Source organism: Malus sylvestris, chromosome 3 (genome assembly GCF_916048215.2).
Source record: "Malus sylvestris chromosome 3, drMalSylv7.2, whole genome shotgun sequence".
NCBI classification, from domain to species: Eukaryota; Viridiplantae; Streptophyta; class Magnoliopsida; order Rosales; family Rosaceae; genus Malus; species Malus sylvestris.
In genome coordinates, this window is record NC_062262.1 from 32,692,508 (window position 1) to 32,706,490 (window position 13,983).

The window sequence follows — 13,983 nt, forward strand, 5'->3', positions numbered from 1 at the left end:
TGCAGTTTTTCTTTAATCTTGTTATATTTTGCATTTGTTAGAAAAACATCAGTTGCAATTTTGTTTGACACGTTTATCTATACAAGTTTAGGTATGGGATTGATGTCTGCCCCAGCACCCTTTGCGGTCATATTGTTGCCAATTCCATAAGCAATTTTACTCTCTTCATTGTGTCCTTTTGGATGATTACAGCTTTTATATTGACATTCGGCTTCAAATCTTTGTTACAATGTTAAAAAAATACTTGACCGGTGATTTTCACACTCGATTGAATCTCTTGCACTCCTCCCTTTGAGTGCAAAACACTTAAAGATGATTATCAAAATTGCTATTCAAAAGTTTATGTTTTTTTTTTCCTTTAACTTTTTACCACCTTTTAGCAATAACCCTTAATTTTTCTATAGGTGCCTATGCTCTTTGCCATTTGAATTTAGTTTTATGAATATTTACATAAATATCATCAATCTGGTTTGTGCTTGACCAATTTTAACTAGTACATAATCTACATCTTCTGTCTCCTTTGCCTTGACGTTGGAGTGATTGCCTCAATTTTCTATAAGATGGACTGGGAAGTGGTATGCCTTCATGGACTTGTGATTTTTATGTGCCCCACATTCAGTCACGAATCTTATTTTTTTCGTCACTTTCTAAGTTTCGTAGAAGAAAGATTAGATTGGTGATAGTAAGAATTTGATTATTGGATACAGGTTTATTGATAAAATTTAGTTTTATTGTTAATTACATATTATACTTTATAGTAATTGTGTAATATGTAAAAAAGAACACTTCATAATTAAAATTTAAGTTGGGTGTGGAAAAGAATTTATATGGGTTTAAATAAAATTTCTCATAAGTTATTTAGTATTAAATTTAATGTGAGGTGCATTCAACATAATATGGGGTGTTAAAACAAACCTAGTAAAAAAATATTTGCATTGGATTCCCAGTTAAAAAAAAAAAACATATTTGCATCGGATCTCTATTCCTATTCCGATTCCTATTCCTAGTAAAAAATAATATTTGCATCGGATTCGTATTCCTAGTAAGAAAATAATATTGCATCGATAGGGTTGTTTGAGTTGTATTTAAATTTTAAACGCTTGCTGTATCATTCTCTTCAAGATCCAATTAATTAATTTTAATTCCAGTTTCAGTGGCGGCTCCTCCCCCTGTTAATTCTTGTTCGACATCGTCAGCAACCAGCTGTTGCTGCCGCATATCTCCAAGGCGTCGTCCTATTTTTGATCTGCTCTCAAATATATACAATCTTATGCCTATGAAGTTGGAGGGAGCTGACTTTTTTGTCTGGAGGTATCAGATCGTCACCAACCATACTGAGAGCTTACGATCTTATAGGCTACGTAGATGACTCACTCACATGTCCAGACAAATTCATCGTCCAAGATTCAACGACGGGGGAGTGGTGAATCCGGCCTATGACACATATTGTGCTGGGAGGATCAAGCAGTGATGGCGGGGATCAATACTACACTCTCATTTTATGCATTCAAGAAAGCCATGGATTGCTCTACAGCCAGACAACTATGGCTTGGACTATATCAAAGTTATCATAGGATCCCATATCGAAACTCGCTTGCTTGCAGCTTTTCAACCCTAAGTATGTACTTGACGGTAACTTAGGCTGCTGTTCGGTCGATGACATTAACACTGTTGTTAGTATTGCATTAATTTGCCTCGAACCGGAGCCTTCAAAGAGGCCTACCATGGTTGAGGTTATCAAGATGCGAGAGAAAACCAAAAATAACAAACTTGTAAAAGATACTTAAATTTGTACACCTGTTTACACCTAAAATGTCTACCTAGAGCTTTGTTTCGTCATTTCTCTCAGATATGCAAAAATGGATGAGCAATTGAAACAGACATTCTCTGTTATTCTTATTTTTCTGTAAGCATTATTTGTGTTGTAGCTTGAACTTTAACCGGAGAGCACTCAGCAAGATAGCTACCATAAGATGGTTGAGCAATATATTTTCTTTGAAATTATACCACTTCCCGGTCCAACTCCAATCCAAGGTACAAAAATAGATACATAAACGAAAGACGTCAGCTCAAGTGGCCAACAGAGGAAATGAAAAAGCTTACTTGTAGCATCTACTTGAGGATTGATTCCAGTCCATTCAAAACCGAAGCTTTCAAGGAGGGAGAAACTGGAGTATCTCCGAAGAATACGTCAAACAGAGCAAAAGCCACGTTTTCTGATTCAATTTCAGCATCCACACCAGACGGAAGCCCATCAGATGAGATACAGACCTAAATATCACAATAAATCTCATTTGGTAAGATCGCATACAAAGAAAAAATTTACATAGAAGTATAACATAACTATGTTGGTTTACGTTTGCAAAGCAGCAAGCAACACAAACTAGTATCAGAATGCGTATCAGAGGAAATCCGAGAGAAAAAATTCAGGGAAACATAGAACTCCCGAAAGCCTGCACTAGTTGGTATGCATAAGAAACCAGTAAATTCGTACTTACAAGCATTTTGGAAGGATCTGGCCAAGTCAAAAATATGAAAGTTCCCTTCTTAAGAGGTTGCCCTTGAAAGATGCTACGGAATGTGGATAGTGCAGATTCATCAATAGGAGTTGGTGATTTGATTCTTGGAGAGATGGCATCATTCAAGGCGTCCCAAAAAGTTTTCCCATCAACATCTCTAACCAGAACAATCTGTAATGATTTCACCAAAGGAGCTGCAGTTAGGAAAATTAACGTTAGCAACACAAGTGTGTGTGGCAAGGAAGATGCACAATTTTTATGATTATTACATAGAAAAATGGAGCTGAACAAGGATGAATCCTCTTGAATCTCAGAAGTTGATCTTCCTTTCCAAGCATTCAAACTATTTAAGATGGACTGGTTCGCATATAGTCCTGCAGCATAGACTTTTACGCCAATAATTGCAAAGACCTTTTCCCTGTATCCTGCAACCATTGACAACATTGAAGTTATATGCTACATGCCTCGCCTCAATTTAATTAAAAGCTACTATAATCTCAGAATTTGTATCAAAAGCCAGCACATGGCTATCTTAATTTTCTTTAGAAAGAATGCATTTTGGTATATATGATATGAAGCAACTGACCAGTTCCAAGCAAGGTCAATGAACTCGAGCAACCCGGCAGACTCAAAGATGTTTGAAATTTCTCTTTGGTAACAGGCTCCTCGATATATTCTGCCCTTCCAACTGCAGTTTTGTATATATAGAAAAATACATCAGAATTTGTTATGAATGCAATCAAAGAAAATGCATAAGCATCCAAATATAACAAAATATATTTTCTTTACTTTCGTTCGTTGTCTCAGTCTTCAACGAAAAAGCAAAACAACAACAACAACAACAACAAAGTTTTATCCCACTAAGTGGGGTTACATTTATGAATCCTAGAATGCCACCGCGCTCAGTTTTACACTAAGTCTTCCGTTAGCTCCAAGTACTCCATATCTTTTCTTAAAGTCTCTTTCCAAGTCTTACAACTGGAGTTAGGTGTGTCTATAAGGTTAAATCTTAATCAGATTGTCTCCATGTTTTCAAAGTTCTGAAACCAGTATCAAATTCTACAACTTCACCAGGTTTTGTTGTTTCATTTGAAGCAATATAATAACAAAATCGACTAAAGTCACTGACTTTCCGAAATCTACTCACTCTCTGACCAGAAATCTGATTGCTTTCCTGTCATCCACCTCAATTCAACAACAATAAACCTATAAAAAAATATGACCACATTTACAAGATTTTTACCAGAGCTTTCTGCAGTCACACTATTTATCCCATGGACATTTTCAGATGCATTTCTTCTTGTTCTACATGACTGTTTTGATTTAAACAGAAAGAAAGTAAATTCTCTGCAGATAATTACCATGGCAACTGAAATTTCAAATGAAAATAATATACCAAAACCTTTTTAATTTCACACAGAACAAATTGAAGTTCAAATTCTGCAGATAACTGAAAAAAGAAGTGAGGAAACTGAGTGGGAATACTTCACCTGAAGTTGAGGAAGCATTCACTGCAAAAGGGGTCCGAGATTTAATGTTCTTCTGAAGGGAGAAGTGAATGGGGGTTTGGCAAATGAGAACACTTGGTTTTGAAATTCCAGTAAGGAATCCAATTCTGGGTTTGGGAATGCAGTTCCTGGTGGGAATGGGAGATTGGAGCCATTTGGGACTGCAAATTGATTGAGCTTCAAACATGCTTTCAGCCTTTGGATTCTGGAAAACCTGTTTTCGGTTTTCCAATCAAACTGTTTGATAAGTGAAAAAGATGGGAGTTTTACCGCGTTTGTTTTTTTTACTGCAGTAAATAAAGGAGAACTGTTCCGAAGTCCAGCTCTCTGGGCACTAATAAATGGAGTTTGATTGGTAGGACCGTAAGATGACGATGACACGAGTTGTAAAACCAATCATTAGTCGATCGATTATTTGCTGACTCTACGAGCAAACAAGGAATGGATTCATTGTCAGGCTGCGTCTCCGTGCAATAATACAATCTCATAAGTTAAAAGCTTATTGATATTATTGCTTAATTAGAATTGGAAACTACGATGATGGTAAACCAATTTCATATAAATTTGAGGTTGTATTCGTTGCACAACTCAAAGTTTAAATTGTAAATTTGATTAGTTTCATGTGTTTTATATAGGACTTGATAAATCTCCGACAACGGTTGTCTTTAAAACAAAAATGTTATTCTTACTATATTTTTCATATCACATTTCTATCATCTTTCTAATAAAAATGAAACTCACATACGTTGATATATCTTATTTTTATTGAAAATATTATACAAGTATGATTTGAAAAATGTGGCAAGCATATCATTACTAATGTGAACTGTGAAGCCAGCAGTCGGTCAGTCACTCCAATAACTTGGGGTGGAATCCGAGGTGGCTGATGATGTGAGGTAGACGCAAAGTCCCTCTATACGTGGAAGTTGTTCTCAAAAGCTCCGATCTTTGCAACTGTTACAAGAGAATTCCAAGAGGGAATTGGATCCTCTCGAGCTCAAGCTCATAATCCTCCTGATCAACATACGTGAGCTGTTGGATATTGATTAAATGGTTACAAACAGGAGATTATTCTAAAAATTATAATAATTGTAACCGTTAGATTAACATCCAACGACTTACGTGGGCTGGTCAGCAGGATTCTGAGTTTGTGCTCAGGAGAGGATCCAATTCCTTCCGATAGCATCCCAAAACGGATCACTTAACTCACTAATTGATTGACCCCCGGTACTAAAAGATAGCCGTTACACTTTGACCTTTTCTCCCACTTTAAAATCCGACCTTTCTTTCTCTCTGATTCCTTTCCACCATCAGAAAACACAAAAGATTTCAACTTTCTTCTTCTTCCTCTCCTCAACTTTTTTGTTTCAATGGCTAAAATAGCTCTCTCTCTCTTGTGCTCATGCTCTTGTCCTTCACTTTAGGTACTTCTCATATACCAAATTTGGTATAACCACACAAAGGACCAAACTTTAAGGGGTGTGATATCCACACACTCATTTTTACTTCTTATATACTCTTCTAATTTTCGACCGTCGGATCAAATGAATTGAAGAAGATTAAGGAACATAAATCGACAAGAGGTGTGAGAAGTAAAAAAATAATGTGCGTGAATAACACATCCCAAATATTAGCTTAAACTCATTTTTTTATCACAACCAATCAATCATGATATGATTGAAATTATCACAGTTATGGTCCACAATACCATGCAATGTGCATCACGTGAGCTTCTGTCAGGTTACTCACCTCAGCTCCTCCCTGTGACGACTCACAGTCTAACACACGAGCTGCTGTCAGGTTGGGCAAAGATAGAGTCTAACAACGAGCTGCTGTCAGGTTGGGCAAAGATATGATCCATTAGTTTCAGTGCCTATAAACTATTCCTTCAGGCTCAATTTACGATATTTCCTCATATTTAAAAACTAATCATTGTTTTAGTTTATAATTGAAAATTATCCTTGCAAGCATTTTACCAAGACTGGTAGCCGTTCAGTGATTTGATAAATAAACGGATACAATGTTATCGACATATAGTTAAATATTCACAATAATAAACGGACACAATTTTTGATAACTTAAAAAGAATGAACAGTTTAGATTATGAGATTATTTTATAAAGGATGCCCAAATAAATAGTAAACATTATATTAAGTTATTAACTGGTTAGTGTTTGAACATTCCTATATATTTACCTTTGGGTGTTCCTTTTCGACTTAAAAAAAATTAGAGAGGTGTTGTTATCATTCTAAAACTTCTAATTAGCTTGCCATTGTTTTCTTTTTGTTTTTTTAATGCAAAGGTGAACACTCAGCCATTGAACTTTGCATATTATAATGTATACATATAAAACATATAATAAATTGATATCTGCACAGCTATTTTTTTATCTCCGGGCCTCAAGCGTCCTCACAACTATCATGTTAATGTGATTGTCCGATATAATCTAACTAGACCACATGATATATTTTCTTCTGTGTAATCCTACGCAGTTGACCTAATCCCATAAATTTACTAAAGTGCTCTAACATACGGTTATGAGAATTCAAACTTTTATACAAACAAGTACAGTACCTTACGCAACTGACCTAATTCGCATCTACACTTGTTGACAAAAAAAACAGAAAAAAAAGAAGACCTAACCCGCATCTACACATACACAAAATAATAATTATTTGGGTTAATATTTGTGTAGATTTATAATAAAAAAAAGTTGGGCAATAATTTTATCACACTACAATAATTTGCAAATGAGTAGGATTCTCTTATTTCCTGTTACCATTCTCTCTCATCCCCTCCTCTCACACTCTTCTTTTTGTCTTATTCTTTATACAAAAAATTCAAAACAAAATGTAGACACGGCGTAATCGCAACCGTTTAAATAGGAAGGGATGTAAGAGGAGAGAGATTAGGAGATGAGAGAATCCTACTCCATTTGCAAAAGAGGTAAAAAAAATCAGACAATAGAATAATATTCAGGACATTCTTGAGAGAAAAATCTTGATAGGTGGAAGATCCACTATCCATGTGATGACCACCAGTCGTTCAGAGGGAAATTGATTTTCTGGCTCTCATCTGACCAACAAACTTGAAAAATTGCAAGGACAAAGCATTTGCAACCATAAATACAATTCAAACCTAAAAGCACTTCACTTCCTCTTCAAACTTCTCCCCACAATACAAAGGCCCAACTCTTTTTCTGAGGGTCACTCATCTCTCTCACTCTCTCCAACTGATAAGGAGGAGCAAAGAGAACTCTCTCTCTCTCTCCTCTCTCAAAAATATATACATATACATACATACATATATATATATGTGTGTGTGTGTGTGTGCATGTGGGCTTCTTGGATTCACTCAATTGCTATTCCAACTTGTGCTCAATGTTAAAACAGAAACCATTCCCAGTGGCCCCATTTGATTTTTTTCGCAGAGTTTTCTTCATTACCCACAACTGTTTTAATGACCATTTTCTTGCTGGCGTTTCGTTTCTGAGAAAATTTTGGTGATTTTCCTTTCTGGGTTTTTGGTATTGGTGATTTTGGCTTGTGGGTTATTGAGTTTTGGTGACCTTGGCTTCTGGGTTTTTTCTTTGAATGATGTCAATGACATGCCACACTCTTGATGGGAGAGCAGTGTTGGATTTTGTGGCTTGTGGGTGTTCTTCCAATGCTTTGTTGGATCGTTATTCGGTAAGGAATTACTCAAAGACAAACTCCAAGGGGAGTTGTCGAGGTTATGGAGCTCGGCTGAATCGAATTCGGTGTGGAGTTTCTTCAATGAAAACAGCTGAGACTCCAGCACCGAAAAAGGCAGCTGAGGCTCTGCTAAATGGTAAGGCAATAGAACTTTTTGTTCCAAGTTTGAACTTTTAATTAATTCAATTTATTTCAATACCATATGAGTTACTTCTATCAAATGCTTGAAGTTACAGTTTTTTATTTTTTTTGTTCTTGTTTTTACCGTTGTAGGTGTTCCTCAAGGTCTTCCACTAGTCTTGAATTTAACTAAAGAATCCAGAAAGCCGGTTTCGCTGACAAATTTGTTTGAAGTTGTTGCTAATGACCTCCTGACATTGAATCAAAATCTTCAGTCAGTAAGTGCTCCTTTTGGATTTCCTGGTGCCGTGTGATACTTATATCTATTAGGAAGTGTATGGTGTAGAATGTCTCGTGCCGGGCCCAGCTGAGTTTAGTTTTAAACAATCTTTTTCCGCTTGATACTTATATCTATTAGATACTATGTTTGCTTTCAAGAACAAAAAACACTTTGACCTTTTCTCATGAGGCCCTTTAGAAAAAAAAGTCTCAATACTACTCTGAGAAACGAGAATACATGTGTGCATATGTTTGTTGGCGTGGTGATGAGCTTCGGTTAGAAGCTGGCAATTTGGCATCTTTTTTATGTTTTGACATTATGACGGATAACTCTTTATAGGTACATAGGTCCTTGTTAAAGCCAGAATCGTTTTGATAAATGTACTAATAAGTGGAAGTGTCATGCTTATTTGGAGGTTGTCTTGCCCTTCCCATTTTATTGACCGTAGGTATGAATATAATCCTTGTTCACTTATTCTCGCCATGCCTTCCCATTATATGTAGATCATGCTGTTATCCATTTGATTGCTTATCAGTTATAGTTGAGCATGCATATCCAATCGCAAAAGTCAGAAGTCCCTTATCCCAGCGGTTTGGGTAGGCAATATAAATCTTTACCCTGTTCTTTCTTGTTTACCTTATCCCATTTACGAATTTTCTTTATATTTTTGAAATCATCATCATCCCTGCCTTCATTCCCAATCTTGCCGATTCCAAAAGGAAGAAATTCGTGTGATAGTCTGTCCTGGTGGTGTTATATTCATTAGTTTGAGTGAGCTGCATTCTTGGGAACACTTTTCCAGTCTTGAGCTTGTTGTACAGTGAAAACTTCTTATCAATCATCCTGGTACGGCTAACTTTTTCCAGTCTCTCGCTGCCGAATTATGGCACCCTTGTCATACCAAAATGTTCATAGACTTTATTTCTGATGTCTTATAGCGTACATGATTTTCTAATGTAATAATTATAGTCGACTTAGCAAGTGTTTAGAAAATCAACCATGTGAATATAATGTTATATTGCATTACTCCTTATGGTTCAGCTCGGCTTTATGATTAAAAAGTTGTGTGCTTGATGATTTATGGAAATTTTAGATTAGTGCACGTTAGTGTCAGGGTGACCTGTGCTGAGATTATATTATCAGGCCTTATTTTCTGTTTATATCTACTTTAAGTGGAAAGGATAGTTTGTGATAATATGCTTGTTTCAGATTGTTGGTGCAGAAAACCCCGTCTTAATGTCAGCTGCAGAGCAGATTTTTGGTGCTGGTGGGAAGAGGATGAGGCCTGCATTGGCGTTTCTAGTGTCCAGAGCAACAGCAGAACTAGTTGGGTTGAAGTGAGTTTGATCCAATGTTCTTAAGCAGTGAGTATTGTATGAGGTTAACAGATTTTGACTTCACTCTAAACTTTTCTGTTTAGGGAACTTACCAAAGAGCATCGGCGGTTGGCGGAGATAATTGAAATGATCCATACAGCTAGCTTAATACACGATGATGTATTGGATGAAAGTGACATGCGACGAGGTAGACATCTTTAACTTCTTATATATGTCAGTTTTAAAGTTATAGAGATGTCTGTGTCAAAATATATCACATACCTAACCTTTGGCCCAAAATTTTAGCTACTACGGTACCTGTCCATAAATTCTCAACAAACTTTCTACCTTAAATTCCTCGTTCTTATGAATGCCTGAAATGTCTGCAACGGTTGAGGGCAGCGGCTATCTAGAAATCATTGCCAGTGAATGTCTAGCACAAAGCGACTACCACATATTGCTCATGCTTTTATTATTTTATAGTGTTTCATTTAGTTGTTTTCTTTTATCCCCATAGATCCAATTCCAATGAATTCGATCCTTATTTGCAGGGAAAGAAAGCGTTCATCAAATGTTTGGTACAAGAGTGGCAGTTCTTGCTGGGGACTTCATGTTTGCACAGTCGTCATGGTATCTTGCAAATCTAGAAAACCTTCAGGTCATCAAGCTCATCAGCCAGGTAAGTTGTGTCATGTTTATACTCTCGAAGCCTTCATGGACTGCGATCTTGTTTCTAAAAGACTTCAAACTCAAAAGTCGAAGAATAAAACAATTAGAAAGAGGTTGCAGTCTGTTGCATACTTGCAACCTTTAATTTAGACGTAATTCAGTTAATGCTATGGCAGGTTATCAAAGATTTTGCAAGTGGTGAGATAAAGCAGGCATCTAGCTTGTTTGATTGCGATGTCGAACTTGAGGAGTACTTGCTTAAAAGCTACTACAAAACAGCATCGTTAATTGCTGCAAGTACCAAAGGAGCTGCTATTTTTAGTGGGGTTGACAACTATGTAGCGGAAAAAATGTACGATTATGGCAAGAATCTTGGTCTGTCCTTCCAAGTTGTTGATGACATATTGGATTTCACACAGTCCGCGGAGCAGCTGGGTAAGCCTGCTGGAACTGACCTCGCCAAAGGAAACCTGACAGCCCCTGTTATATTTGCTTTGAAGAAAGAACCAAAACTAAGAGATATAATCGATTCAGAATTCAGCGAAACTGGTTCTCTCGACGAAGCCATTGCATTGGTTAAGGCTTGTGGGGGGATTGAACAAGCACAAGAATTAGCGAAAGAGAAAGCTCATCTTGCAATCCAAAATCTCGAGTGTCTTCCCAAGACTGCTTTTCGATTGGCTCTGGAAGATATGGTGATGTTTAATCTTCAACGGATTGATTAGAGGGCTAATTTTTTTGGAAAGCCTTTATAGCTGTGGTAAGCATAAAGGAAGAAAGGTAAAAGATTGAAAGCTTCAACCGTTGCAAGCACTTTTCTGCAAATGTACAAAAAGTGCTTCCGGGTAAAGGTATATATGCTATAGCTGAAGCTCATTATAGTGTTGATTTAATTACACCTTCTTCATAAATTGGCATAAAAATGAAATTAATACTTCACCATTGTTGGACAATAAAATTCTGAGGTCATCAATAATTTTCACCAAAAATATTCCCTTGTTCTTTGAACTTCAACAATTCCATGTTTGGTATATCATTCGTGCGTGCACGGAAATGATTGTCACATAAGAAATTTCCCGTAAATTTATTATGTCTTGATTCTTAAGTTTTTGTGATATTTGAGTACCTTCAGAAAAAGAAAAAAAAATGAAAAAAAAGGAGAGTATATGCAATTTAGGTTTGTTCTTTTGAAGTCATTGAATATTGATATTCAATTCGATCCAATGTTGAAAATCCAACCAATCCAAAAAAAAATAAAAATCAAAAATAAAAAATCAAAAATCAAAAATCAAATGATCAATTTTATTATGAAGGAATGATCTAAAATATCAAATTTAAGTTTTTGGCTAAAATACGTCCATAAATTGATATTTAATGACCATATCTGACTGTCAATGGTTGAACTATATCAAGTTTGTAGAAGTACCACAAAAAACTTTCTTTTATTATAGTAGTGCCCCCCGCCGATCTCTCCTCCACCATTTTATTAAGAAATATAAGGGAAAGAAAAAGGAAAAAATACAAGCGGGGGACTAAGCCAAGATTATCAATGACAAAATGATCAACGAAACCGATAATAAGGGCAATATGAAATGTCACGAGCATGGGTAGAGACAACAAAATTTGGAACCAGAGACTACCAGTGATAAACATAACTTCTGCCCCAAATGAAGCTAAAGAATCAGCAACTTGATTTTCTTGTTATATATGTATACATATAAATCGCTTTTGACAAAATCACTAAAGATGATTTTACCAATCCACCATAAGAAATCAAGAGACTGCATTATGAGCCTTGAAAAGATAATGAATAACCAACATGGAATATGTTTCAATCCATATATCCTTCCAATCTTTGACTACAAATAAAAAGCTTCAATTATTAATAAATTTTTTACATTCTTCTTAGGAAAAAAACTTGCAAAATCACTTATGAGTAGAAGTGCTTATTAGATAAGCATTTTTAGAGAGGTCCATTGGTTAAAAAAAAAAAAAAACTAAATTAAATGGGTTAGATTGGATCATATGTTCTGATTGTGGAGCGGCCCAATTCCACCCGCTAAATTATAGTTTAACCCGACCCTTTCGTTTGCTCGTCCCCGTTTTCCCTTGGCCTGATACACAAATTCCTTCGGCCTTTCCTGATGGCAAAATAAGCCGTGGATCTGTCAGCAACTACATCAAAGTTCATGCGTTTGCTCCACATCACTGACGCCTACCTCTGCTCCTCCACCCTGGTTCGTTTCTAAACCCTAAACCCTAAATAGGTCTGATGTCAAACACATCGGATTCGGGGTTACGGGTCAAATTTGGATTGGATCAGATATAGCCCATGGGTCGGATCCTGGTTTAGGTCGGGTATGGAGTCGGGTTGGATTCGGGTCGAGTATGAACATCGGGTCCAATCAGAGTTTTTGGATCGGGTCGGTTTTGACCTGGATACCCTAAACCCTAAACCCTTAAAACCCTTAAAACCTTAAACCCTAAACCCTAAAAACCCTTAAAACCTTAAACCCTAAACCCTAAAAACCCTTAAAACCTTAAATCCTAAACCCTAAACCCTAAACCCTAAACCCTAAACCCTAACCACTAACCCCAAACCCCAAACCCCAAACCCCAAACCACTAAACCCTAAACCCTAAACCCTAACCACTAACCCCAAACCCCAAACCCCAAACCCCAAACCACTAAACCCTAACCCCTAACCTAAACCCTAAACCCTAACCCCAAAATCCTAAATCCGAAACCCCAACGCCCTAAACCCTAAACCCTGAACCCTAAACTCTAAACCCTTCTCTCGACCCCGACATCACCACCAACCACCACCACCAAATTCACCACCCACCGCACAAAATCTTCCAAACACTTCCTCGGATTCGTCGAATTTCTTACAAAATTTACAGCCATTCAAGCTTTCTAGAGAGAGAGAGAGAGAGAGAGAGAGAGAGAGAGAGGAGATGAGGCTTCTGAGCGACTGGGGACAATGGAGAAGCGTAGCAAAAGAAGCCATGGATCTGTCAGTAACATTAGCAAAGTTCATGGGTTTGCTCCACGCCACCGACGCCTACCTCTGCTCCTCCACTCTCGTCCGTCACTCTAACAATCCCGTCACTCCTCTTTCCCAATTTCCATTTTCTAAATGCGGCGTCGTCTGATTATCCGTTGCTTGCAGGTCTACGGCCCCAGTATGCTCCCTACCCTGAACATCTCCGGCATGCTTCTCTCCGAACACGTGTCTCGTCGAATTGGGATGGTGGGTTCCGGCGATTTGGTCCTGGTTTGGTCTCCGACGGACCCTCGGAAGATTGTGACCAAGCGTGTCCTGGGTATGCAGGGTGATAAAGTCACCTACTTTGTCGATCCCAAGCACAGCGACAGGTAGCAGACGACTGTGGTATGTGCAATTTTTACTGTTTTTTTTTGTTCTAGTTTGTTGATTTTATGGTTTTGGTAAATTTTTTGTGATTGCAATGAAATTTTCACTGCATTTTGTACTTTGGGAGTGTTGGTTTTGTTGTAAAACAAGTAATTCATCTGCATTTTTTAAAAAGGTTAGTAACTTGTAATTTGAATGGCATGTTCTTGGTGGTTTTAATGGCTTGTTCTTAATTGAAGATGCATTGGACGTTTCGGTTCAATAGAGCTCCATTTAGGAGTAGTGCGTATAGATTTGAACGAAGAAAATTGAGGTTTCATCATAAAACCAATAGGAAATATAGGAAGTAGCCCAACCTTTTATAAGCCCTCATGCAAGATCCCCTCCTCCCATAAATGTAGGACTCATTCTCAACATTGAATGGCTGCTGGATCATTGAGGTTGTGATAATCACTAACATATTTGTATACTGGCGGTTGGGACGGCCATCGACAGTTTTT

At 37.2% G+C, this 13,983-nt stretch overlaps 3 protein-coding genes and 1 long non-coding RNA gene across 4 annotated transcripts; 2 read left to right on the forward strand and 2 right to left on the reverse strand.

Annotated features, from left to right (window-relative positions):
- Positions 1-1,974: 1,974 nt before the first annotated feature.
- Positions 1,975-4,327, reverse strand: LOC126615197 (fatty-acid-binding protein 3, chloroplastic-like). Its single transcript, XM_050282971.1, has 5 exons — positions 4,010-4,327; positions 3,106-3,207; positions 2,789-2,944; positions 2,499-2,713; positions 1,975-2,271 (listed from the first exon to the last, which is right to left on the reverse strand). The coding sequence occupies exons 1-5, from the start codon at positions 4,212-4,214 to the stop codon at positions 2,113-2,115; spliced, it is 837 nt and encodes a 278-aa protein (XP_050138928.1). The 5' UTR covers positions 4,215-4,327; the 3' UTR covers positions 1,975-2,112.
- Positions 4,328-7,153: 2,826 nt separating this feature from the next.
- LOC126616763 (solanesyl diphosphate synthase 2, chloroplastic-like) lies at positions 7,154-11,096 on the forward strand. Its single transcript, XM_050284875.1, has 6 exons — positions 7,154-7,858; positions 7,996-8,120; positions 9,332-9,459; positions 9,543-9,646; positions 9,990-10,117; positions 10,284-11,096. The coding sequence occupies exons 1-6, from the start codon at positions 7,621-7,623 to the stop codon at positions 10,830-10,832; spliced, it is 1,272 nt and encodes a 423-aa protein (XP_050140832.1). The 5' UTR covers positions 7,154-7,620; the 3' UTR covers positions 10,833-11,096.
- Positions 11,097-12,104: 1,008 nt separating this feature from the next.
- Positions 12,105-12,945, reverse strand: LOC126616772 (uncharacterized). Its single transcript, XR_007621253.1, has 3 exons — positions 12,861-12,945; positions 12,606-12,696; positions 12,105-12,565 (listed from the first exon to the last, which is right to left on the reverse strand). It is a non-coding gene; the product is annotated as an uncharacterized LOC126616772 (long non-coding RNA).
- Positions 12,806-13,702, forward strand: LOC126616766 (uncharacterized). The gene is made up of 2 exons (XM_050284879.1): positions 12,806-13,193; positions 13,280-13,702. The coding sequence occupies exons 1-2, from the start codon at positions 13,065-13,067 to the stop codon at positions 13,487-13,489; spliced, it is 339 nt and encodes a 112-aa protein (XP_050140836.1). The 5' UTR covers positions 12,806-13,064; the 3' UTR covers positions 13,490-13,702.
- The last annotated feature ends 281 nt before the right edge of the window (positions 13,703-13,983 follow it).

What these genes read in the sequence shown, in the direction of transcription:
- LOC126615197 (XM_050282971.1), bottom strand. Translation starts at nt 4,214, where the DNA reads ATGTTTGAAGCTCAATCAATTTGCAGTCCCAAATGGCTCCAATCTCCC. An exon ending in GAATGCTTCCTCAACTTCAG is followed by an intron (nt 3,208 to 4,009) that starts GTGAAGTATTCC and finishes ACAAAACTGCAG; the next exon opens with TTGGAAGGGCAGAATATATC. An exon ending in ATTGACCTTGCTTGGAACTG is followed by an intron (nt 2,945 to 3,105) that starts GTCAGTTGCTTC and finishes CAATGGTTGCAG; the next exon opens with GATACAGGGAAAAGGTCTTT.
- LOC126616763 (XM_050284875.1), top strand. Translation starts at nt 7,621, where the DNA reads ATGATGTCAATGACATGCCACACTCTTGATGGGAGAGCAGTGTTGGAT. An exon ending in AGCTGAGGCTCTGCTAAATG is followed by an intron (nt 7,859 to 7,995) that starts GTAAGGCAATAG and finishes TTACCGTTGTAG; the next exon opens with GTGTTCCTCAAGGTCTTCCA. An exon ending in GCAGAACTAGTTGGGTTGAA is followed by an intron (nt 9,460 to 9,542) that starts GTGAGTTTGATC and finishes TTTTCTGTTTAG; the next exon opens with GGAACTTACCAAAGAGCATC.
- LOC126616766 (XM_050284879.1), top strand. Translation starts at nt 13,065, where the DNA reads ATGAGGCTTCTGAGCGACTGGGGACAATGGAGAAGCGTAGCAAAAGAA. An exon ending in ACCTCTGCTCCTCCACTCTC is followed by an intron (nt 13,194 to 13,279) that starts GTCCGTCACTCT and finishes CGTTGCTTGCAG; the next exon opens with GTCTACGGCCCCAGTATGCT.